Consider the following 26572-nt stretch of genomic DNA (forward strand, 5'->3'; position numbering starts at 1 on the left):
ACAAATCTCTGAGTAGTGTGGGTAAAATATGAAATAAGAACAGAGCAGCACAGTCAAGCACAAACTGCAGTAAAGTTGCTTGATGTAACATGGTCATTAAATATGCTCTTTCACCTGAAAGTATCAATACTAAAGTGCAAAATAAACTTTTAAAATGTTTTGTTGGATAGTCAACCTTGTTGTTGTACATCATAATCAAGCATCAATTATGTAATTATCGGCGCAGAGAAAATGTGCTGAGAAGTGTCCAAGAGTGATTTTTCCTTTTGCATTTAGTAAGAGTTATTATATACAGAAAAATGTTTGTCAGCAGTTTCATACCAAAAATGACATAACACCTTCACACCAGACATAAGTTAAAGGGCTTTATCAGTGGCCTAGGGGCTAATGTTTGCTTCCAAAAGTTGCATCCGGACCTGAAAAATCCGATTGTGGTTAACAAATTCCCCTTGCGCACGTAAACGCAGCATTACGGTTTCGTTGCACACCCGGAAGCACTGTACGCACTCGCCTAACGCCTCTCTACCGCCTCCTCCTGGCGCACACGAGCTTCAGCTCCTTCCTCCGAGCGGCCAACTTCTAGACGATCGCCAGGCAGGGGTGGTCGGTGCTGGCTGAGAGGGACCCGGCTCTGGGGGGATTCTTTCCGCGCCACGGTTAGCGAGGACTGAGCGTGTGCACAGCGTAGCCCCATCCTCTCACTCAGGCGGTGATATTGACTCATCGGCAGTGTGGTGCTGCCGTGCACGAGTTCATGTGTGTGAACTAGCGTCCTACAGCTCCAGCGACAATGAGCGAATACTTCAGCCTGTCGGACTGCGATGTGATCGGCTTCGACCTGGACCACACGCTCTGCCGCTACCATCTGAAGGAGACCTCCAGGGTGAGTGCGCGTGTGCGTGATAGCGACAGTCATGCGGTGGCAGTGCCGCTTCGATCCGCCGCAACACATCTGAATTAAAAATAGCTCCGTGTTGTCGATAGGCTCGGCGGCCGCTCGTCACCTCAGTGTGAACAGACACGATGGGAACGCGTGTTGCAGTGGGCCGGTTGGTGGTTGCACGTTGACAGATGCGTGTGTGCGCGGACTGATGCTGCAATCTCTGTGTGACTCACAGGTTGATGCTCTTTCACAGCCCATGTCTTCAAACCTTCCCCCCCTCCGAGGCCTATTGGCAGCCAGCGGCTTCTCACATCACCATCCACTGTGCTCGTACATGAAGAGACTGAACCACAGCTCAGCAGCATCGTGATGGGCAGTCTCACCTGGAGTTGACTCATGCTCTCTCCCATGTATAGTCCAGTTAATGCACTGCAGGGTTCTCATATAGTTTACTACTGCTGATACCATTTCTTTGATGTAATCGATACTAAATATTTCTCATAAAACTCAGCAAGGGTCAATGCATATTGCAGAAATAAATACCAATTTAATGGAAAAATTGATATATCTTGATGGAATCATAATCTCCACAAATCAGATGCCAGCGTGGGATGTACAGTGACTGTGGGTAAAGATGGTTGACCTGTCTCCACTTCCTCCCACTGGACAAAAATGAGGCCAACATATCCTTGACACCAGTGCTACCATCTGTGCTGGCGATGTCATTCAGAGCCAGACTGTGCATTCATGTGTTGTCTGAATAATCAGAAAAATGACTCCCCGCCTAGGTAAATTCACCTGAATGCCATCTCAAGCTGGAACAACAACTTGGAAAAGCTGCGAAAATGTTGCTACGTGTTGACAAGTCGCTGATATCATCACCAATTTAAATCAATTAACATAAGTTTGATGATCGTGGAGTGCAGCCTCGGTATCGTGGTTCCGTGCGTACTTCTGCTCGACCAATTAACAGTCAGTCACTGCTGTCAGTGATGATGTCGCACCCATTTTTTACAGCATCAAATAACTAATTATAATAAGACTTCTGAGAAACATGATCGCTTAAACACACATCAGTTTAGTAAGAACTAGATGAACGTCTGGATGTTTTCAGTGTGAAATGCTACAATCAATTTTTTTTAAATAAGCTATTTAACAGCTCCAGCTCCAATCAGCAGTGATGCAAACCTGACACTGGGTGGATACACAAATTTCAATTATCACACCTAGAAAAAAAAAAAGTGATTTGCCCAATGCTCAATCTGATGTTATTTCCTTTATGTGTTTGCAGCTCATCTATGAGAGCTTTGCCAGGTATCTAGTGGAGCATAAAGGCTATGACAAGGACCTGCTGAACCTAACCCCTGCTACATGGGACTTCTGGTGAGTCGGCAGCAGAGGTTTCCACAGCCAAGAGGGGAAGTTTGATGTAAAAAGCTCTAATTAATACCTTAATGTTTCTCTTTCAGGGATATACAAACTGTATACATATAATACCCACCTCAAGCAATATCATTGGATTCCATCTCTTTGAAATCATTTAATATCTGAAAGATATTCAGCCATATTAAGCTGTGGAGGAACAGCCACAGTAAAACTTAATGAAAAAAGTTATGTGGATGGATGCTTGAATAACAATATTAATAATAATAATCATGTTATTAATTATTATGATTATTTTTTAATAATTCTATTATTAAAATAATAATGACATTTCACATCATCGTGGCATCATTTACACCATATCATTGAAAATGATTGGTTATGCTAAACAAGCTATGGGTCTTATTGTTTGCAAAAGTTAATGCATTACTACAATTTCAGAGTAATGTGACATCAGTTATGTGACATCAGGATGATGTCTTTCCTACCATATTATTTATAAATGCATTTTTGAGCTTTGGGTCATGTCTATAGTCATAGGTTATATATATTTTGACTTCAGTGTAACATCTTAATAACGTCACTTAACATATGAAATAATATAATGTGGAATATTTTTCTGAATCAATATAGCCTTTTTGTCGCTCGGTTATTTTTGGAAATATCGTGATTATTTTTTATTGACGTTGACCTTTAATTTACAAGCAAAAGATAATCACCTGGAATTAAAAATATTGCTTCAAGTGACACTGATGTTGGGGTTCTTCAAAGACACTAAAGTTATTGAGAGGGCAGAGCATGAACCAGGTGTCTTTTTTAGCTCTGTCACCAGTAATGAAAAGACCAAAGACGTTCAATTATTGAAATCTAGGGGGAGTAGATAACCAGCTATATAAATTCTTGAGGTATTCGGATAGATTTGTTTTTATGCTATTTGATTTTAATTGTATTCTTAATCTGTATAAATAAGCTCGGTCCTGTAATTTTTAACTCGTTTGGTCTTGAGAGACGTTCCTGTAACATGGTGCAGCTTTGGAGAAAATGAGAAAGTTATTTTAATAGCCCATGATACAGTTAATGTGTACATTAAAGAAAAGTTTCAAAAATCGTTGTGTATGCTGTCAATTATAGATCTTATAGAGAAAGGAAATGGGAATCAGCCAAAACTGCAATCAGTGAGTCAGCCTTAAAAAAGAGATACAGTGCTCTAATTATAGGCCAAGCAACAACTGCAAACATCTATAACCTACTGAATGGTCAAGTGGCCCCTGACCCTTGGGCTTGTGAACCTTTCAATTTCATCTAAATAATAATTCCATCTAGTCTAGTCGTTTAGTTTAACAGAATCTTAAAAGCAATGAGGTGATGGGGTCTGGCATTTTTGCAAGACTATATCAAATATAGTAAATATTTGTTTCCATGCTAAATACAGGACAACAGTGATGATATGGATTCCTGTCTTTATAGCTTCTTAATTTTTGTGTTTAGTTTTAAAGGACTAGTGGTGGATCTGGAGGAGGGAAACCTTGTGAAGTTGGCTGAAGATGGAACTGTCTTGCGGTAGGTTGCTTTTCTCTCTTTGTACAGGTTCTAATTGTTTTCACTGATTCAGTGCGATAACAGTTTTTTTTCTTGTTTGATCAGAGCGACACATGGAACCAATGACCTCAGCATAGAAGAGATAATCAAACATTATGGTCCTAAAAGGGAGTGGAAGCACTTCAACAGCCTCAATACCTCCTTCACCAGATCTGGTATTTTTAAATCCTTCGTTAATACCTATAGCTGTGTGCTGTTGGCTCTTATGTCAGCTAATGTGTTTTATCTCGGATTTTGTTTCACTTCACCTTTCACTGGATTTTCATTGATTTACTAATCTATTTTTCTCTTTGCAGCAAAGTACTATTTCTATGACAACTACTTTGATCTACCTGGGGCTCTACTCTGTGGAAGAGTTGTGGACATGCTGCACAAGGTACTTTATAATGTAGATTGTGTGGCTTCATATTACTGTTTAATATTTCTACTTGGAAAAACATATTAAAATCAAACTGTATATTCATGTTAACAGCGAGGAAATGAGGTGAATTCCGACTTTTGGAAGGACATGGTCGCTGCCATTGACCACAATTACAACACATCTGCATTCAAAGGTATGCTGTTCATTCCAAAGCATGCACAATCGTTTTAGTTTATTGCTCACCACTGATGTCTTCTTGTCAAGGAACCCAACTATAAGGATGAACAACACACACAATACACAGGGAGGATATTTCTTTTTTAGACTAGAACTTTTATTCCGTGTATTGATCAGTAAGTGGTACATAACTTAACACATCCAATGGGACAGAGTTGTTTTGAAAAATATGCAGTTCAAATTTCTCATTCTGTGTTTTTTCTAGTCACAGTGCTTGTGAGAATGTGCTGATCTCTAATAACATATAATACAACTGTTTCGTTTGTTTTTTGAATGTATAATACATGAAATTTCAAAACACTCATGAAAAAACCCAAACACAAATAAGACGTACTGTAAATTCTACAGGCAGTTACAAAGCACCACTTGAGATATCTTCCAATATTGTTTCATGATTCCTAAAACTGCCAAGGAACACACAAGATGAACTGGGAAACGGGATGAATTTTAACCACGTATTATAACATTTTAGTGAGCACTCACTAAGAATTCCTCTGTTTCTTCAATACAAAATCTTAATTGGAATCTTGAAAACTGATCTATTTTTCTGAGTTGTTCAATGTATGTAAGGTTTTAGGTGAACTTGGACTTATTAAATCACGTTGAGGCAATCAAAAACCCAGAGAAAGTGCAGTGAACATTATCTGCTGCAAATATACCATTACTCTCCTCATCAGGGACCTGTACATAGACTCTGTCATTGGGATTCAGCATAACAACAGCACTGCCTGACATCTGATCCAGGAAGCCCTTGTTGTACTCATCATAACTGAAAACAATAGGCTCCTCGTTTTTGTAGAGAGCCACCAATGCGTTTGCACCATTGACATGAACATGATAGCTGAAATAATAGAGGCCGGGAATCTGGCAGGTAAATACACCACTGTTGGCATCATAATGATGTTCCCCATTGTACAGAACCTGGTTGAACTGAATAGGAGTCGCCGCCTCGGGATAGGCCCTGGTTAACACAGCACTGAATGCAGACATGGGTGCCTTCATCATCTCATGAGACATTACAACCTCATGGGACTTGACTGGCATGCTCTTCTCATGGTGGTAGACAATCTCTCCTGGTTGGCCAGGTGGACCAGGAGGACCAGATGGGCCTGGAAGACCATCATGACCCCTTGACCCTGGATTTCCAGGTGGACCCTGGGGACCAGAAACGCCCTTAGCTGTGAAGCCAGCTGGACCAGGTGGGCCGGGAAGACCTGGATGACCTTTAAGTCCAGGGGGGCCAGCTGGACCAGAGGGACCTGATGGTCCCATGGGTCCTGGTCTTCCGTTCTCACCAGCCTTTCCTGTTCCTCCTGGGGAACCTGTGTGTCCTTTAATCCCTGGGGCGCCATTTGAACCAGGGAGTCCTGGAGCACCAGTATGGCCTTGTGAACCCTTTGGACCCTGAGGACCATTGTGACCTGCAATTCCTCCAGGGCCTACTGCTCCAGGGGTACCAGGTTTTCCAGTGAAACCTTGAGCTCCTTGATCACCTTTGGTTCCTCTTGGGCCTGGGGCACCAACCATACCAATATCGCCTTTGGGTCCTGTTGGGCCTGCCTCACCTTGAAATCCCCTTGAACCTTGTGGACCAGCTGGTCCTATGGAACCTGTAGAACCTGGGTGACCAGTAAAACCTGTTGGGCCTGGCTCTCCTTTTTGACCAGTGGTTCCAGGAGTACCAGGGGCTCCTCTGCTGCCTGGAATTCCAGATTCACCTGTTTTGCCAACACCTGGCATGCCAGGGGAGCCTGGCTGACCAGCTGGACCCTGTGGACCTTTAGGCCCTATAGGTCCATGCATACCTGGGGTACCATTTTGACCTGGCTTTCCTGTTGCTCCTGTGCCTGGAGCGCCAGTGTGACCCTTTGGTCCCGTCATACCCATTGGCCCAGGAGCACCATCTCTTCCTGGCATGCCACTCTTGCCAGGCTCTCCAGGATAGCCAGTGGCACCAGGTTTACCAACTCCAGGTTTTCCTGGCATACCAGATGGACCCATTGGTCCAACTGAGCCTGGTTGTCCTTGAACACCAGGAACTCCAATACCTCTCTCCCCTTTGTTGCCAGGAAGACCAGGGATACCAGGATGTCCCTTCAGGCCAGACTCTCCTCTTTGTCCCATTGCTCCAGGACTACCACTTGGTCCAGGTCTTCCAACAGAAGAAAGTCCAGCAGGTCCGGGTGTTCCAGATGAACCAGGTGCACCTCTGGGCCCCATTGGTCCAGGTGCCCCAGTTGAACCTCTCTCACCAGGCATGCCAGAGGCACCTGGTTTTCCAGCACCCCCAGGGGTACCAGGTTTACCTGCTTGAGTATAGCCAGGGGGTCCAGGGGGTCCTGGTGGGCCTTGTGGACCAGCATACCCTACACCACTTTTTCCAGGAGGTCCAGGTGGTCCCATTGGGCCTGGTTCTCCTGGTTCTCCTGCAGGACCTTGCTCACCTGCAACGGCTAGGGAAGATAGAAATATAGATGCATGTGATATAATTATTTTGCTAATATGATGTACAAGTTGATTATGTTGCAGGATATCTAAGATAGCTATATTTAGTTTATCATTTGATTTAGTGAACTGTCTCTTTTGTCAAATCATTAGCTTTGAGTGTAAAAAAGGATATTGCACTGTATTTTAAAATGATGCTGTATGTAGATATATAAATTATAAACATACAAGAAGCAAAAAATAGACTTATATTACTTATTTATACCCAAATGGAGTGTTTATGATCGGGAATTTTTTTTCAAACAGTTATCTGACTCCACGTACTGAATTTTTATTATACAGAATTTTATAATGCATAACATGGTCCTTGAATAACCCAACGTTTGTTATTCTAGTCCCTAAAACAACAGACTGATATATAACACTTCTCTCCCTATGATTGTAGTGTAGGGTGTGGGCAGCACTCCTTCTCCCAGGATAGTATTCACAGCACCACCGTGAGACCCAGTACACCAGCTTCTGTGCATTTCAGTTTAATTTGCCTGTTCGATACTGCACCCTTTACTATCCTGCACTGCCCATGGCCATGAATGTAGTGTTGTGCAAGTTGTCAACATTAATTTGAAGGATTTCCTGCCACATAGCGAATAGTTCATGGGCAAGGTCAATTAAATGCATGTGTTTGTACAAATCTGGTATATAGTGTCAATTTTTCCTTTTTTACTGGAGGTTAATTCTCACAAATTGTTATGTAACACCATAGTCAACATAAGTACAATCCTTTTTCCCTTTTACTTATATATTACAATAGAGGGATCACAGGGGCTTAAGAGATTGGGAACATTGGGTGATTCAACAAGTTGTCTGATTAGGCTCAAACCATTTTATTTCCAGTCTTTGCGAAAAAATATTTCTTTTTACTTTTAAAATTAATATTAGTTGCAGATTTATTAATTCTAATATTTTTTGTACCATTCACAAAAGCATCTGTTACAAAGTTGATATTGTTGCCAAAAGAGACGTGACTCAAACATAAGTGTTGGCTTCTCATTTGAAATGGTGTTTTTCCGAACTGCTTTGACAGGGATGTCATTTTCAACCACTTATGGCTTTGCCTGAAATCCCATGAGGGAATAAATGGGCCAGAACTGGACCTTTTGGCAGCCTTGTGGTGATACTGGCGACAGAAGCTGAGCCAAAACCTTCAAAGTACTACCATACGTCTAGTCATTGTTCTACCAAATTTCACTCTCACATTGGTTAAGTGTGAGTAGTTTTTTCATTTGTTGGTTTGTCTACAAACGAAGAAGAAATTTGCTTTTTTTCTCTGTAGTGTGAATTTACAGTAAACTTGCTGTGGTGTGTTGGATTTACTGTGGTTTCTCAGCATTCTGTGCTGTTTTCATCTTTTATTCATTCTCATTGTATGGTGTGATTTTAGAGCCCAAGCAGTCTGTTAGGGCGTGCCTGCTACGTGGTAGCAGCATCTGTCTTAGAGATTTGTCAAATTTGAGCTCTCATTGTTGACTTACTGTCGTGTTTTTTACACAAAGGCATCAGTCAAACCACATCAAAACCTCTTCAAAAGCAAAGCTGGAGAAATACATTCTCAACCCTTTAATGCAAAATTTTAATAATTATTTGGTTGGGTTATAAAATAAAGTGTTACACCATGGCCAAAGTTTATTATAGATTTATTTATTATAAATGACAAATTCCTCTTTTATAGCTAGTCCTGCCCTCTCATTTATAAACAAATGGACACAATCACTGAAGTTCATCAGTTTAACTGAATCCTTCTACTCTCAGCCTATGAGACACTGAGAGGTACCTGCTGGCTGTGCACCTTGCTGACAGTTAATGAGGGAGCGGCCTCTAATTTCTTGCCAAGTTACATAAGACTGAATATAAGCCTAAGGTCAGAGGAGTGGTGATGATAATGATGATAAATGTCATGATGACTTGAATTTACAATTATTTAACAGAAATGCCTTGCTTTACTTGTTGGAGGTTCACAATTTCAGATTAGGGATTCAGGCTATGGGTGTAATTGGACTTTTTCCTGTGAGTCACAGTGATTTGTTAAGTAATTTCATGGAGAGTGAGTTACTAGTAGTTTTTGAATAACGTTTGAACATATTCCTGATTTCATCCATATTGCATGTAAAGCACTTTGAGCAGCATTTCTTGTATATAAGGTGCTTAAGAATTTAAGTGATTTTTTTATTATTTAAAAGCTGGCTACAACTATATTTCATTTGTTGACTGTTGTACAACATCTTTGGTGTGTACCTGTCTCTCTTGTCAGGATCTTAATCTTAAGTGTCATTGTTATTATTTCATTTAGATTTGATTTATTTGAAAATTTAAACAAAACCTTATGGACTATGGAGCTGATGCAGTCTTTTGAAATAAACAATGTATTTGGAAGTAGTTTAATTGTTTAACTAAAAATAAAGAAAATATACAGGATTTCTTATCCTTCCAATTGACCCCAGTTAAATTTGACCACCATCTCTGTTTGTATGAATGACGTATCTATCTTACTACTAGTGTACCTGCATTGTTATTACTTGATTTAACCTGGACAATTATTGGTTGAACAGACACACTTGACTCACCATGGCTCTTGACGGTGTAGGGACCCTTGTTCACTTTCGGCACGTGGTAGTACCTTTCAGGGGTTGCCTCAGCCAAAGCTAGGAGGACAAGGAGAACGCTGGTTACCCTCAGATCCATCTTGTGAAGCCAAACCTGCAAAGACAAAATCAAATCATGAGGAGGAGCAGTTATGTTGGCGTGAATTATAATATCAGAGCTGCTTAGCCCAAGTGTCACTGCATTTCTCTCATTATTTAAAGTGATCCAGAATGAGTACATGGCTGAAAATAATGGTTCCACTCATGCAGTTCTGAGAGGCTACAATTATACCTTTTGTCAAAAGTTGTTTTTTTGCCGCTGCAGAAGCGTTATCTTATTTTCACTCAGTGTAAATTCTGCCATAGCACATGGCTCATTACACTTGTAATTTCATCAACCGGCAGTGCTCTAACACTGGCCCTCTCCTCAGTGAGAGCCTGGCTGCAGCAGGGATCCCCCCTCACTGCACAAACCTGAAGTCAGGAACAAAAAGCCATCTTACCGTGAAGGTTTACGCTCCAAAGAAACAGTGGGGGGGGGTCGGGGGCTGCTGTCCGAGTGCCTTGCTGTTATATCCTTGGTTGAGGAGTCTATCAGTCTGAGTGGCAGCTGCTGCTTCCCAGGGCACTGGGCTCAAGGTATTTATACTGAACTGCTCTCCAGCATCTTGAAGGGTCTACCTCGCGTCGGAGGCCCTCCCTACTCTGATGTCATCTTTTAATGATGGGTGCCATGTCCTCAGGAGGCAAGTCACTTTAGGGTGATGTTCCTCCCTTCCCCTCCCTGCCCTCTTCTGCTTCATTCTGTGTGCAGAGAGCAGCAGTGAGGAGACTCTTGTCAGATTCAGTTTGGTGACATTTTACAGACAAGTTAATTTCATGATTTATCTCTTTCAGATGATAAATAGTTGAGATTGTGGCAGACAGTTTGTGCAGTTCTCAAAGTTAGCCTAGTTTATTCAGTCTTGCACCTTATACTTTGATCACTGTACTTTTATGAGTCAGAATGGTTAAACTGATAGTGCTACTGTCCCTTTTTTTGTATTTTTAGCTCCTCAAACATACAGAAGTTTTATTTTTTAGTCTTCAGACATAAAGTAATTGACCATGTGGCTTGTGACCGGTTGTTTTTCTGGAAAAGTAAAGACTGTGTGAGTGTGACAATATTTTCCTCCAGTCTGAAGACCGTGCAACAGGCAGGCTGTGGTGGACTATATGTACCAGCGACTATTTTCACTCAATTTTGGTTAAATCTGGGTTTAAACTTAGCTTCAAATAGACACCCAAAAGTGTTAGAATATCTATTTAAAATAACCTGTAGGTACGTTTTGGGTTTGAAAGACAGCAGGCATGGTTCACCAATTAAGATGTATTTCTGAACTTGCCACCAGCACTATATTAAATTTAATAAAATATTTGCATGGTAAAGTCTTAAATCCTAATGATGGCAGGTATATGTGTGTGGATTGTCTTTGTGATTCTTGTCAACCACAGTTCAGCTTGAAGACACTGGGAGGCAGAAGTGAGGTTTTGCTCGTTTTTCTGTGAGAAGCTGCAGGTCTGCACTCACATTCACAGTGTAGTAGCAGTTCAGGACACATAAATCATTCTGCTTGAGGCCTTACATTTGTGTTTTTCAATACCAGCCAGAATTAAGATGCTATAACTAGAACTTCTGCATTTTCTGAATAATTTTGCTGTTGCCTTTAGCAACTGAAGCATAAAAAAAGAACATTATCGTAGTTAAATCAAGGGACATCATAGTATCAATCAAAGAAAATATTAATAACTGACCACACGGTAGCGCTGTTGCAACAGTTTTTGACAATGTAAGGCACATATTCTGCCAAATTTAATGTTCGGAACTAAGTACGCTTTTAGTGCTCCTAATCAAAATGAGTTATTCATTATGAGACATAGATTATCTGATTATAACTTTGTCATGTTTAATATTTTATAAATGAGCCATGTTTTGTTTTCTTTTCTTTTTATTTGGTTGTAGCTCACTTGAAAGGTGAAATTGAGAAATCCGTTAGCCTTATGTAGCATTACGTGGTATGCACTATGTTTGGTGAAGTTTGGATGAATGATAGTGGAGAAACCTTTATGATTCTCACCAAAATACTGAGTTTTTATCCTTGAGACTTTAAAAAAAAACAAATTTGAAGAGTTAAGAAATAATTAGAAAAAGACAAAAAAAGACATTTGAAAGTTGTATAAATCTTGAAGGTTGAATTTACGATCAGATGTTGATTTTACACATAAACAGTAAATATCAGTCCGAATTGTAGCACTTTGTAATAGAGCTCTGGTTTGGGAAGAGCCTACACTTTCCTTCCCTTAGGCCATATCTTTTAATCTGCCAACGTCTCAGCAGCCACAGATGAGCACTCAGTGAACTGTGGGCATCTTTGGTAAACTCTTTGAATTAAATGACAGAGTATTGTGGGGGGTGGAGTCGACATTTAACAACTTTATAAGCTGCAGATATGCCACTGCATCTCACTATGAAAGTGGCTGTGACCGCATTGAGTTCCTGGCTGCCTTTTATTTCATTTGGATCTTTTCTTTTCTTTTCTGGTGTGTCAAAATTAATGCCTCTCTATCTAAATCTGGCCACTGGGAGCTTAAATGTAAACGCTCACTTAGATTCACATGCTGTTTCTGGATAAGCTCGTGCTGCGCACTGCAAAAAGCAGTCAGAGTGCATAAACATGTAATTAGGAGAGGAGACGTATGGGAAAGCAGAACTGACGGAGTGATATTGAGTGGTCCTCAGTCTCTTTTCACACGTGGCAGGGTGGGTGGTATTACAGGAAAGGGTCTGCTGTAACCATTGTTTTGCCCCTCCAAACATCTTAACATTCCACCGATGCTCTCCAGACATGACTTAATGCTTCTTCAGTGGCTTTAATTAATACTGGTGATGACATGGGTTTGTCCCCCAACATCTTCTCTGTTTTACACATTGTCTTGATATGTATATGCACAAGTCACATCTGTCTTTTGTATTTGTGATTCATAGACACCTCATGAAAGGAAGTTTGATAATATTTTACCTTTTTTGTTGTGTTTTGTTAAAATTTAACAATATATGTTCGCCAGTTGGTGCACTGTGGGTTTATAGAGCTTTCCCTTTGACCAAAATTCCTCTTCCTCTTTTTCGGCAGTGGAAGTTACAAACTAACAACCCTCCCCGTTTTCACAACTTGTGACTTGCCCAAGTCATGAATGAGACTGCTAGGTGTAATGCAAGGTCTAAGTTAAACTTATGTAGACTTACGCGACTGAAGGTATGATTTCAATCGGACAGGATTTTCTTTGGTAGACTATTGCCCTAAAATACTTTATATCCTCAGCATTTCTTTTATATCTTGGCAGTGTGTTGTTGCGATTAGCATCTATCAACAGATAATTATCAGGTTGGCTAGTACTGAGCGGTAGTTGATGGTTCAGGGTTTATTCTTGTCCATGGAAACAGTGATTGACGAAACAGCCTCACCACAGAGGTCTGTTAGCTGTTGTTGGACTTTCTATCTCTTTATCCTCATGAGCAGATGGGAGTTACCCAGTTGACACAAAAGTTCTCGATTTTTTTCTTTCTTAATGTTATCGCAAAAATCAGGGTGCAGAGTTTATTCATGACTGTGGAAACTGTCTCCCCACAAGGTCTTTAAAGTGTCTGGTCTGTAACTTGTGACCATCCCTAACCCTTGTGAAATTTAGTATTTTCATCTTGATTTTTATATTTTCTGTTTTTGCACTGTCTTTGTCCATTTGACCCAGAGATTTGAGGATGCCATGGTGCCTGGGAGAAATGGGAGAATAATTGATGGGTTGATGTAACTATAAGCCAGCAGGGGAGAGTGGAAAGCAGGAGCTAAAGATAGTGTTTGACGGGGAAGTGACGGTGGCTTAGATTTTACGTTTTAATAAACCAAATACGCCACTAAGAGGCACTTTGAGCTTTATGAATGGAAGGACTGAAGCCGGACCTCCTGGCTGAGAGTTGGCTGCAATTACAGGGACCTAAAGACAAAAACCATGGCTGGAAGCTTGACCAACCTGAGGCTGACTGTGATTCAGAAGAGCAACCAAAGGCCCTTACTGCATCCTTCTGCATTTTGTTGTCTTCTTTCTGCATGACAAATCTCACCAAAGTGAGTCATTATAAAATAATAGAAAAGCTGTTAATTGAAGCCAAATACGCTTATTATTTTTTGCTCCCACATCAGATTTTGCTCTAATTTTAGGATTTATTTTAGGAGTAGGTAATGACTTACTGTAAAGTCAATTATCTTAGTCGAAGCTGAGTAAGTGCTATAATGACTGTAGTTTTCTTTTTACAGTACCTCCAGCATTAACTCATATTCAGCTGATTTTGCAGGGTTGGTGTTGCAATCTTTTAGCCTGACGTTTTTCAGACTCACAATTCTAGTCAGAATGTGAGTCTGAGACCGCTCCATTGGGCTGTGATTATTGGGCGCGTTTCAACCGAACCAGGAAATAAAATTCCTCTTCGCTCAATTGGATAGACCTACAACCAATCAGAGCAACGTAGTATGTGACGTATGTTAAGCGGCGCATTGTGTTATTTACTAACGCCGGGTTCACACCGGACGCTTAAACGATTCCGAAGCAACGCTTCAGCGCAGCGCCAAGCCTTAAATAACAGCTGGCTCCCATCCACTCCCATGTTAAAACGTTGTGCGGGTTACACCGGAGGCTGAAACGCCGCAATCTTTTCGGCGTCAAGTCTATTTTTTGCGCTTGACGCCAGTGTATCGCACCAGTGAACACACTGAAAAACGATTTTAAACTATATTGATGACATATTTTATATGATATAAATGATCAAATATGCACCCCATACTTTGAAGTCCCCTTCTGTTGTCCTGGAGTTTTAATTTGACCAATGACATTATTAAATGTCCCCCTCTGCCCATCCACTACAGCCACACAAGCATTGATACAGATAAAAAGAGAGAGAGAGGGGGCTACGTATTCTCCACATAGGCTTGAGTGGAGAATACGTAATTTACCCCAGACACCCGACATTTAACGGAGCAAACAGCGAAGTTCTCAACATGGATGACATTAAATTAATAATTGAAGTGGAGAAGTACAGTGAGTTGTATGGTCCTTGGAACATGTTGTATAAAGACAACACCAAGAAAGACAAATGTTGGGACGCTGTTGCTTAATGTTGGAGAAACAAGTAAGTATATGCTTTTAATCTACTGGATCAACGGGTGATATTATTAGCGCTGCCCGGCGGTTCAGCGTCGCTTCAGTGTCCGGTGTGAACAGCCAAAGGCCGGCGCGATAGGGATTAGCGCGGTGCTTTGGCGTCACCTCCACGTTCTCTGTTCCTCTTTCAAAATGAATGCGCTGTCGATGTCTTCTAAAACAGACTCAATGACAGCATCTACACATCTCAGCTCAGCGGCTGGCATTTTTGTTGAAAACAAATTCAACCCAAGGGCACTTTGATGACGTGGTTGATTACGTTACCCTTGATCATCTGTCCATCATCGTATAAAGCCCGCCCTGACAATCTGATTGGCCCGGTCGGGCATAATTTCTCCCCAAGGGAGCGACTCCAGACCGAACTTCCCGACCTCAAATGTTGTGGGCGGGGCTAAGTTCGTCTGGCATCCAGGTTAGCAATCTTTATATCCCAGCAGCTCTTACACATCTTTAATGCACATGTTTTTCAGCCTGCCTTAAATGGAAACTATGGACCAAAACTGACTAAAGCCAGTAAAAAAAATATAAAGAGAGTAAATTTGTTAAATTAATGAATAAGTAAAGGTTAAACAAATAGATTTAGAATAAATACAAACACCACACTTTCTAGTGTTATTTTAATCATGATTTAATTAGAATACTAAAGAAACAACACCTGGCATTAAAGTGTAATTGTCATTATCAGTGGAGAGGCGGTGGACTGGTGGCAGAAACTTGGACTATGGGCAGAAAAGGTCTCTGGTTCGTCCGTGGTTCGACTCCACGGAGAAAAAACTAAAAGACGAAACTGGATTGATCTGTCCAAAAATCCAAGAGGATTCTCCCTACCCTGTCTAGTGCCCCTGAGCAAGGTACCTTACTCCCCCAACATCTGCTCCCCGGGCGCCGTACATGGTCGCTCACTGCTCTGTGTGTCCTGCACCAGATGGGTTAAAGGCAGAGGTTAAATTTCCCTACAATTGCATGTCTGTGCATGTGTTTGGCATAAATAAATGTATTTTGAGAGAGAGAGAGAGAGAGAGAGAGAGAGAGAGAGAGAGATTTTTTGATTTTTGAAACCTTTATTTTCAAAATTAAAACACAACTACCGTCAAGGTTTCAACGGATCTGTACAGTTTCAGCACAATACTAAAACCTACCTAGAAAGTAATATTAAAAATTAAAACATCATCAACCACAGAACATACTACATCATTAAAACACCACTGTTTGGTGAAGCCATCCATGTCCTTCATCTCTTTAAAAAACCTAAAATCTACCCACACTCTTGCTTTCAGCAGCGAGATAAAAACAGGAAGAGCTTCTTGTCCTGTCCTGTCCTCCACTCTGTTCTTCCTGCTGCTGTAGACTGCCATTTTTGCTTCTCCTACGATCCAATTTAAAAGTTTCCATTTGCACTCATTCGTTTTCCTATACCCTACTCCTAAAATGAAGACACTCTTAGACCATGTCTCACCAAACTGTTTAAAAACCTTTTGTAGTGTATTAAAAAGGAAACAGAGTCTTTCGCAATCATAAAAAGCATGGAACACTGTCTCTTCTTCTCCACAAAACGGGCAATTGTTCATGACTGTTGGGTTGATGATGGATATAAAACTGTTAACCGCAATGGCTCCGTGTAAAATCCTCCACTGCAGGTCCCCAGTCCTCTTTCTTACAGGCGGTTTGTATAAAACCCTCCACACCGGTTTGTCATTGATGTCCAGATCCAGTCTCCTCCTCCACACCGTGTCAGGCCTCACATCCAGCTTGCTTCTGTTCAAGGTTAAAACACAGCATTCATACATGGCTCTCCCTTTTGCTGTGTACAGGTCCACTTGCTTCCAGTCTGTTTTATTTAAAAAAGGTCCTGAGAGCCCATCCAGATTCGGGTTAAAACCTAGCTCCGGAAAGGGGTCGCTGTTGTCAGGGGTTTCCGCTCCATCAGAATAATCCTTCAGCATTTCGACCTCCTCGTCCGTGAGTCTTTTAATCCATTCGTTTAAAATCCGTTCTGTCTGTCGCCTGGACCTCTGCCCGATGAGGGTCGCCACCGCCGGGATGTTTTTTAGTCCAGGACCCGCTGCATCGACGATAGTCCTCAGGGTCACAGCTCCGGCGGTGCACAGCATGCTGGTGAGGCCTGGTGTGGAGCTGCTCTGGACATCCAGCCTGGCTCCGTTGATCAGCGGCTCTTCTAACAGCCAGTGTAGAGAGTTTGTATGTTCCAGCCTTCTCCATTTAAAAAGACTCCATGTCTTAAAAAGTGACTGATAAAAAGTAGATAATCCATACATGTTAAAAAGCTTAAAATCCATTAAGAACAGTTGCATGTCTAAAACCAGCCCAGTTGTCTCCCTCAGGATGCTGCTTGTCACTCGTCTCCAAACAACATCCTGTGGACCTAAAAGATACTTTTGTAAAAACTGTAATCTAAAAGTGGATATTCTACTCTGAATGTGCACCAACCCTTGCCCCCCCTCCTCCTTTGGTAAAAACAACACACACTGGGGCACCCAGTGCAACCTGTCCCAAAAGAAGTCTGTTAAAATGGCTTGTAGTTTCATTACTAAGCCTTTCGGTGGTTCCATGCAGGCCAGTCGATGCCACAGAGCAGAAGCCACCAGGTTATTTAAAATCAATGTTCTCCCTCTGTAGGATAATTGTGGCTTCAGCCATTTCCACTTGCTGAGCCTCCCTTTCATTTTCTCAGCCACTCCCTCCCAGTTCTTCTGGACCATGGACTCATTGCCTAAATAAACCCCGAGGTATTTGAGACCGTCTCTCCTCCATGTTAACCCCCCCGGAAGACTTGGTAGACCCCCTTCCCACCTTCCAACTGCCAGCGCCTCACTTTTCCCCCAGTTCACCCTGGCAGCTGACATTGTTTTAAAATCATCGACAATTTTTCCAAGTTCCTGGACGTCTTCCTGATTTCTTACAAAAACGATAATGTCGTCCGCATATGCTGATAAAATGTGACTTTTTTTAAAATCACTTAAAATCAACCCTTCAATATTTGCTCTTATCTTCTTTAGCATAGGTTCAATAGAAAGTGCGTATAACATCCCTGAGAGCGAGCAGCCCTGTCTCACCCCCCTGTATACTTTAAAAGGTGCACTCAGGCCTCCATTGATCTTCAGTACACTCTCAATTTCCTGATACAGAACCTTGATCATAGCTATGAGACAAGGGCTGAGGCCAAACCTCTCCAGAGTCTTCCAGAGGTAAAGGTGCTCAACCCGGTCAAAAGCCTTTTCCTGGTCCAGAGAAATCAGACCAGTTTTTATGCCTAAAGAACTAGAGAAGTCCACAATATCGCGAATCAAGGACACGTTGTCCAGGATAGACCTACCAGGCACACAGTAAGTCTGGTCCTGGTGTATCACTTCCTCCATCACCTCCCTCAGACGGTTTGCCAGCGCTTTGGACAGGATCTTATAATCAGTACATAGCAGCGACACCGGACGCCAGTTCTTGATCTCCTGAAGGTCTCCTTTCTTTGGCAGGAGAGTTATCACTGCCCTCCTGCAGCTTATCGGCAGCACCAAGTCTCTAAAACTCTCGTTAAAAACAGTTAAAAGATCTTCCCCCATCTCGCTCCAGAACTCCTTAAAAAACTCGACTGGAATGCCGTCGATGCCCGGGGCCTTCCCCCCCGCCATGCTCTGCAGGGCTGTGTAGAGTTCCTGCATCGACAGGGGGCCGTCCAACCCAGCGTTCATGTCTTGGGGGACTTTGGGCAGCTCTCCACAGAAGGAGTCAAACAGGCCATTGTTCTCAGTGTATTCAGTCTTGTACAGGTCCTTATAAAAACTCACGGCTCTCTTCCGGATATCTTTGCTGTCGCTGAGTTCTTCTCCTTCAGGAGATCGAAGAGTGTGGATGATTCTACTTTGTCCATTCTTCTTCTCCAGTCCAAAGAAGAATTTAGTCGGTGCATCCATAAGCGCTGCCGTCTGGAACCGTGACCTAACCAGCGCCCCCTGGGCCTTCATGCCAAGTAGGTCTGTAAGAGCAGATTTTTTAGACTTGAGATCTTTAATATGATCTCGATTTCCAGTGGAATCTATTAAATTCAGCACCACCACAATTTCCGACTCTAGATTCTCCATAGATCTGGTTATGTCTCTTGTAACATTGAGGGTATACTGTTGACAGAGCTGCTTTATCTCAACCTTACCACAGTCCCACCACAGCTTTAAAGAAATAAAATCATTCTTTCTTTCTTTAAAACCGCTCCAAAAAAACTTAAAAACATCCTTAAAATGTGCATCACATAAAAGAGACGTGTTAAAATGCCAGTAGGCGCTTCTAGACTTGAGCTTTGAAATAAAAACGTTGCACACAACCAGCGCGTGATCTGTAAAACCAACTGGTAGTATGCTGCACTTTCTGAAGATGCTAAAATTGTGTTTAAAACAATAAAACCGGTCCAACCTCGCCATGGAAATGAGATTCCCTCTGCAATGAGTCCAGGTGTACTGCCTCTTACTATCATTCATCCTTCTCCACACATCACACAGCTCATGAGCCTGCAGCAGCTGCCTCAGTGCACTCTGTGAAGCTCTGTGGGGCTCCAGGTGGTTCCGGTCTAAAACATCATCTTCTGTACAATTAAAATCACCTCCTAGAAATAAAAAATCATCAACTTTTACTCTGCTTAATGCCATGTCTAAAACCCTTAAAAAACAGACTCTGTCAGGTCCTGAGACCGGAGCATACACATTCATAAAAACAAAATAAAACTCCTCGACCTTTGCCCTCACCACCAGGAGTCTGCCCTCCACCACCTCCTCCACTTCTAAAGACTCCGGTGCGAAGCTCCTGGAGAAGATGATGCCCACCCCCCCACTGGTTGTGCTTAGGTGGCTCAGGACCACCTGCCCCTCCCACTCTCTTTTCCAGTCGTTCTCATTATTAATGTCACTATGTGTTTCTTGTAAGAACATCACTTCAGTCCCTTTCAGTTGCATTTGCTGGATCATCAGAGACCTCTTCACAGCGTCTCTGGCTCCGTTAACGTTCAAAGAACTGATGTTTAAAAGACTCATAATGAAAAATATAAAAAACCCACAAAAAAACAGGACTGATTTGTAATCAGGATGCACTTTATTCATCATCATCATCATCATTGTTTTTATCCTGTCTAATTTTCTGAACAATTTTCTTGAGTCTGTATATCTCCTGGTCAGTGAAACCTCCTCTGCCTTTGCTGCTCATGTGCAGCCGGGCAGAGTTTGAAAACTGCTCTTTATCAGAGAAGTAATCCTCCAATTTCAAACCCTTCATGTTCTTTGTTTTCTGGAGAAACACTTTCATCTTCCCCGCACTGTATCTTCTTGAGCTCTTCTGGCTTCCTGTCTTGAAGTCGGAGGATTCACTGTCAGCAGAGTCGGTCTCCATGTTAGACTCAGACTCTCCTGCTCCTCTCCCTCCTTTCTTCACTGTCCCTTTCTTAGCTTTTGAGGTTCCACTGTCGCTCCTGGTTTTTCTTTTAAGACGAGGAACTTTAAGCGCCTCCTCGTCCCTCTCCATGTCAATATCACTGACTCGGCCTGTCTCCTCCTGTCTTTCCTCACTCACCTGATTTGCCTGTTGGACCACCTCTGTCCCCTCTTGTCTTTCCTTGCTCACCTGCTCTGCCTGTTGGACCACCTCTGTCCCCTCTTGTCTTTCCTTGCTCACCTGCTCTGCCTGTTGGACCACCTCTGTCCCCTCTCGTCTTTCCTCGCTCACCTGATCTGCCTGTTGGACAACCTCTGTCCCCTCTTGTCTTTCCTCACTCACCGGAACCTCCTTCGGGATCCCCCCTGTCCCTTCTTCATTCAACTGACCCTCCTTTGGGATCTCCCCTGTCCCCTCCTCATTCGCCTGAACCTCCTGTTGGACTCCACTTGTCCCTCCTGTCTCTCCTCACTCATCTGACGCTCCTGCTGAACCCCCCCTGTCCCCTCTTGTTGCTCCTGAGTGTCAGCTGTTTTATTTCTCTGAGGACACCCTTTAGCTTGGTGTCCTTCTTTTCCACAGCTGAAACACTTTGTGTTATTTGAAGACACAAATATGACATAATCAAACTCCTCCACCCTTATCTTGAACACCAGGTTCAGATCCTCAGTCCTGTTATTAAGAATCATAAAGAGATGTCTTCTGTGGGACACCACGTGTTTTAACAGCGGGGACTTGCATCCTGAGGACACTTTCTTAATCTGAGACACGATCTTACCGTGTCTCGCTAATTCTCTCAACAACGTCTCATCTCTTATGAACGGAGGGACGTTGGACAGAGTCACTTTTACCGCCGGTGTGGCGAGAGGCAGAACAGACACGAAGGTATCGTTCACTTCAATCCCGTTCGCCACCACCGTGTTCACCTTCTCTACACTGTCCAGAAAAATGACAACCGCGTTGTTCATCCTCGCAGCGGACTTCACGCTGCTGTTGCCGACTACCCGCCCCACGGCCAGACTACACTCCTCCACGGAGCACGGGAAAGCCGTAGCGATCTTAATGCCGTGCTTCCGGGTTAACCTGGCGAGGTCCATGGCGTTTAGCACGCCGGCCCGCGGCCGACTGCAAACACTCACACACACACACACACCACCTAACACCTCCTCCGTGTACACCGTAACACCACCAACACTATAACCAACAATACACTATATAACTATAATCAGAATTATCAATAAAGAGATCAAAATCGCACAAACCGCTCATTTACCGCCACCGCTCTCAACTCGCACGCACTACACCACCACACTCAGAGAGAGAGAGAGAGAGAGAGAGAGAGAGAGAGAGAGAGAGAGAGAGAGAGAGAGAGAGAGAGAGAGAGAGAGAGAGAGAGAGAGAGAGAGAGAGAGAGAGAGAGAGAGAGAGAGAGAGAGAGAGAGAGAGAGAGAGAGAGAGAGAGAGAGAGAGAGAGAGAGAGAGAGAGAGAGAGAGAGAGAGAGAGAGAGAGAGAGAGAGAGAGAGAGAGAGCATACACACTCATTGACCTCTTCAGGACAGGGCTCTGATCATGTGACGGGATTTTGGGGGCGATTGCTAAAACTTAATTTTCACAACGACCACCAGGTGGCTGTAACACTATCACTTCATACACACTAATACAGGAATCTGATCAAGAGCAAATCACATTGCACTACAACAGATCCCCCCTGAAAGACAATGAAAATAAAAAAAAAAATTTAAGCCCCGTCCACACTGGGACTTCAACTGGCCACCTCTGGGTCACTGTCCCTCTGCTCTACTGACTGCAGCACCTACAGTGTTGATCAACACCCGTGAAGTATTCTATAAATAGATCTGACTGTCCCCCCTCCCTCTGCGTGTGTGAGTCCCTGATTACGCCAGGTGTGGGGAATGAGAGGGAGACATCAGACCTCAGGAGAACGTCCCGAACAAAATGCTCTAATACAAAATCTATAACTCCTACCCGTGAAATGAAAACACCGTATGAATTACAAGGCTTGGACGAACAAGTACATATCTATATTATTGTTTAGAGTAAAAAAATGAGGCTGCATGAGCAGTTTAGAAACGTACTTCTCATTTCATAAATCTCCACCAAACAAATACTTGTAACTCAAAAACTATAAGTCCTATCTGGAAAATGAACACATTGACTTAAGATATCATTGACAGTTGATCATTTAAAGAATTCAACAGTTCCCCCCTGAAAGACAAAGAAAAAAACTCAATGTTTGTATCTTACCAATATTGGTACTGGAACACGCCATTTTGAGTTACTGTCCCTCTGCTCCTCTGAATGCACTACCTGCAGTGTTGATTAACACCTGTTAAGTCTAAAAATAGATCTGACCATCCCCTGTTCCCCCTTTGGCCCCCCTCCCTCTGCGTGTGTGGCTCGCTGATTACGCCAGGTGCGGCGTGAGACAGGGAGACATCAGACCTCAGGAGAACGTCCCGAACAAAATGCTCTAATTCAAAAACTATAACTCCTATCCGAAAAATGAAAACACCGTGAGAATCACAAGGCTTGGACGAACAAGGAATTATCTATATTATTGTTTAGAGTCAAATGAGCCCGTGTGAGCAGTTTAGATATATATGTACTTCACATTTCATAAATTCTCCTCCGAGACTTATCATTACTTTTAATGGAAGAGACATTTTTTCACACTCTAGCACCGTCAACAAACAAATACTTGTTACTCAAAAGCTATAAGTCCTACATGGAAAATGAAAACATTTTGAGAATCACAAGAGTTTACACTACAACCAGATATATTTTTTATTCGTGATAGCTGAGAAATGGAGCCGTGGGAGCGATTTACGTTTTATTTTTCAGTTTTAATCTTTTCAGAAAAATCTAATTATGCAGGCACCACTAGGCACCCATAATTAAATATAAGTGGACCACAAAGTAAATGCATCTAGGCTGCACTGAGGACTGATTGTGATCCGATCAGCCAAACCATTATTTTGTTTGTTGTTTTTTGTAGATGCAACAGGACAAGCTTGTTTTACTTTAGGCGGGTTAGAACGGTCATCCTTTAACCAGACGGTCGGCGGTTAGATCACTTTTCCCTAGTCCGCATGCCGAAGTATCCTTGAGTAAGATACTGAACCCCAAATTGCCTCTTCTCATAGGGAATGTGCTACAAATAGATGTAATCTTATGAATCTATGTCTGAATGGGTGAATATAAAAAAAATTAAAGGGCCTGGAGTGGTCATCACGACTAGAAGAGCACTATATAAATACAGACCATTAACCATGGCGGCTGTGGCTGTGGCTGAGGGGTAGAGCGGTCTTCCTCCAACAAAAGGTTGGCAGTTCGATTGCCAGTCTTCCCCATCCGCGTGCCAAAGTGTCCTTGGGCAAGACACTGAACGGATTAGTTTTAGGATCATAGATCAGCTAGCTTTATCACTTTTAGCTTTTTAGCAAAAATTATTTTAGCTACCTTTTTATAGTGTACTCTGACACTATAAGTACTGTATATGTTTTATTAACACTTCCTGCAATGGGGCTGTCAAATCTATATTTAAATGCGGAAAGATATTAAGTTGGAATATGTTCAAATTCAAAATGTAGTCTATAAGAGTAACAGGCTGTTTGAAGCAGTTTGAGGCCTTGTAGTCCAGCAGAGTGCGCTCTTAAAATTCGCTAATAGCTTTGATGGCAGAGGAGTACACAATTAAGCAAAGTTGAGTTAATCAGATAAAAAATGCTGCAAGTATGTTGGGCACGACAGTGAGGATGGCAAAATTACTATCAAACATAGGGCTGTTTATCAAAAAAACAGCTCTACAACCCCAACAAATCTGTGATATATTTTTGAGATATTCTTGCAGTTTAACAAGCAGGGTTACTGCCTGCTGTATTGGGTTGGTCCACTCCAGGATTGGAATCTAAGGAATATGTTACAGTGTTTATTCTCCATGGTTTGCGTTAGAGATCCTTCACCTTCCATAAACACTCCCTCCTAAAACTTTTACTATATGTTCCTATGGTTTTGACCTTGGGAACTTATCCCACTTCTCTGTGGTACAGAGGGCGGAGAGGCATAAGTTAGTATTCTTTACTTTGTTTTTGTTGAATTCCTTCAACCCCGTCTTGCATCTTGAGATGTTCGTTTAGTTTTTTAGTTTTTTTTTACTGACGCCTATGTACAAGACTTAATCGTCCATTCACTGAGCATGTCATTCCTCACAGTCATTACCGTATAGTCCTCCAGTCTCACTATAGGAAGCCCAGCAGACTCAGGGCTGGTCGTTGACTGACTGTGGAGGTGGTGTTAGTGGTGAGAAAAGTTGTCCGAGGCCAAACCCAAGGTCTTAAACAGCTCCAACACTATTATGTTTTTCTGAAAGGAGCGCTGGTGTTTACCAAATTACGCAGAGTTCAAAATAACTATGGTGCACAAAGACAAAAATGGAAGGAATGATGCTGGAAGATCCTGCAGACATCTGACACAAACACTTAAGACCCATCTGTATTGATTTTGAGAGTATGGATGCTTATAGTCAGACACTAAGGAGGAAAATGTGATGTGATCGAATCTTCAGTTGAGGGGGGAGCCAAAGTGTCCTGTCATGTGACATTGTTGTTGAGTCATGAAAAACTCTTGATTCTTTCAACCGAATTTAAAGAAACAACTCCAAAACATTTTTGTATGCTCTAAAATGTTCAGTCTTCAAAGTTAAAATAAAATCCAAAGACTTCCGCAAGCACAGGCCCTAAGCACAAGATCCAGAGGGTCCTGAGGGACTTTAGATTCCAGACTGACGGGGGAGGACATAGAACAGAAGAGGCAAGTATTGATGGATGTGGCAATCCCAGCTAACCCTAGCTAGTAGAAGTATAAAGGGCTACCAGAACACCTATAACAAATGTCGGATGTAAAATGCAATGTGATCTCCATGGACTTGGCATTAAGAACTGTGATTCCCAAACTAGGGGAATGGCTCTGGCAGGTACAACACCTGATGCATCTGTCCAGATAAGTGCAGTCCTAGGAGCAGCTCAGATACTGCACAGAACCCTCAAACTCCCAGTTCTCTGGTAGAGAACCCAAGCTTGAGGAAAACAGAGCACCCCATGAGGGATGCGGGGGAGATGTTTTTTACTCATCAATATTTTATTGAAATACTCTGCATGGAAAATAAAGTTTTTTCTTGGAATTCATTATTGAGAATTTTACAAACGGAAAGGCCACATAAATTAATTCAGAAAGCTGTTTCTAAGTCAAATATTTGAGTGGTACTTAAATGTCAAGTAGGTTACTTGGTAGGGGTTCAATTTATGATTTAAATTATTGTTGCAATCATTTTTTGCAGGGACCAGCCATGTAAGCAATTTTTTGATTGTGATCGTGGTTCTCCACTCCCTGTGCCAACCAGTCAATCAAATGTTGGTCGAATGAGACTCTTCTTATTGACTAACATCTGTTTGAGGGGGTCATCATCTACATAAATAAAACTGACCTGATTTTACGTTTACTGTGGCAGCAAGTAATCATTTTAATGTAGGACTGAGGCTTCTCATTGTCATAAATAGTTTCCCCGAACTATTCACCTGTTTTTTAATGAACAAACTATGAATGAACTCAGGTGCTGGCATGCATCTATGTCATTTTCAAGCTCTTTATGGTATTTTGAACCCAGTGCTTATCAGCCCTGGTGGCCTATGTCCTAAATATACCAGAATCTGTGTGGATTTCCCTCGTCCAGGCTGCTCTCCTGGCTCAGGTCTGTTGTTGTTTTTGTCGGTTTTGATTTTATTTTGGGTGTTGGGCTGGGAAAGATCCCTGAGAACCATTCTGAGTACAGACGGAAGAATGCGAAAGGAACTTAAGAAGCCATTCACTCTTTTTTTCCCCCTCCATTCCAAAGAAACCTAACATCAGTCAGTGGAAATGAATAAAGAGCAAGTCATGAATAGCATTTATCTCACAAGCTGTATAAATATCTTTGAATTGATTCCTACCACAGCTGATGAATAGATAGTACAAATGTAAATGGATTTGGATGTAGCACAAGAATTATACCTATTAGTGGCTCAAATAGGATTTATTATGCCCTCCATGAGTTATGAACAGCAGCTAAATCTTTTTCGGAATTGTGCATCACAGAAAGGGGCATCATCTTGATTTAATAGGTAAGCATCCGATTTGGATACATTTTATCTTAAATGTTGTGAAATATTTCACATCTCTCTTTTCTCCTTGCTTTCTGGCTTAAGTCAATGAAATTGTGAAAAATGAAATACAAAAAACTTGCTTTGTTTACAGAGCACAGTGTGGCTGTAGAAGAATGATACTAAACTCAG

General features: G+C 42.2%; 2 protein-coding genes across 2 annotated transcripts in view; one reads left to right on the forward strand and one right to left on the reverse strand.

The window, feature by feature from the left end:
• Nucleotides 1-540: 540 nt before the first annotated feature.
• The window catches only part of nt5dc1 (5'-nucleotidase domain containing 1), a 59843-nt gene continuing 33811 nt past the window's right edge, over nt 541-26572 (forward strand). The window contains exons 1-6 of the mRNA XM_062411524.1: nt 541-883; nt 2175-2266; nt 3755-3826; nt 3911-4020; nt 4162-4241; nt 4338-4419. Of these exons, the coding sequence (XP_062267508.1) occupies nt 791-883; nt 2175-2266; nt 3755-3826; nt 3911-4020; nt 4162-4241; nt 4338-4419 (529 nt within the window). The 5' untranslated portion in view covers nt 541-790. The remainder of the gene's footprint in view (nt 884-2174; nt 2267-3754; nt 3827-3910; nt 4021-4161; nt 4242-4337; nt 4420-26572) is intronic.
• Nucleotides 4530-10162, reverse strand: col10a1b (collagen, type X, alpha 1b). Its single transcript, XM_062411523.1, has 3 exons — nt 10051-10162; nt 9530-9662; nt 4530-6916 (listed from the first exon to the last, which is right to left on the reverse strand). The coding sequence occupies exons 2-3, from the start codon at nt 9645-9647 to the stop codon at nt 5061-5063; spliced, it is 1974 nt and encodes a 657-aa protein (XP_062267507.1). The 5' UTR covers nt 9648-9662; nt 10051-10162; the 3' UTR covers nt 4530-5060.

The sequence above is a fragment of the Platichthys flesus genome, chromosome 18, assembly GCF_949316205.1.
Source record: "Platichthys flesus chromosome 18, fPlaFle2.1, whole genome shotgun sequence".
Taxonomy (NCBI): Eukaryota; Metazoa; Chordata; class Actinopteri; order Pleuronectiformes; family Pleuronectidae; genus Platichthys; species Platichthys flesus.

What these genes read in the sequence shown, in the direction of transcription:
- col10a1b (XM_062411523.1), bottom strand. Translation starts at nt 9,647, where the DNA reads ATGGATCTGAGGGTAACCAGCGTTCTCCTTGTCCTCCTAGCTTTGGCT. An exon ending in CTACACCGTCAAGAGCCATG is followed by an intron (nt 6,917 to 9,529) that starts GTGAGTCAAGTG and finishes TATCTTCCCTAG; the next exon opens with CCGTTGCAGGTGAGCAAGGT.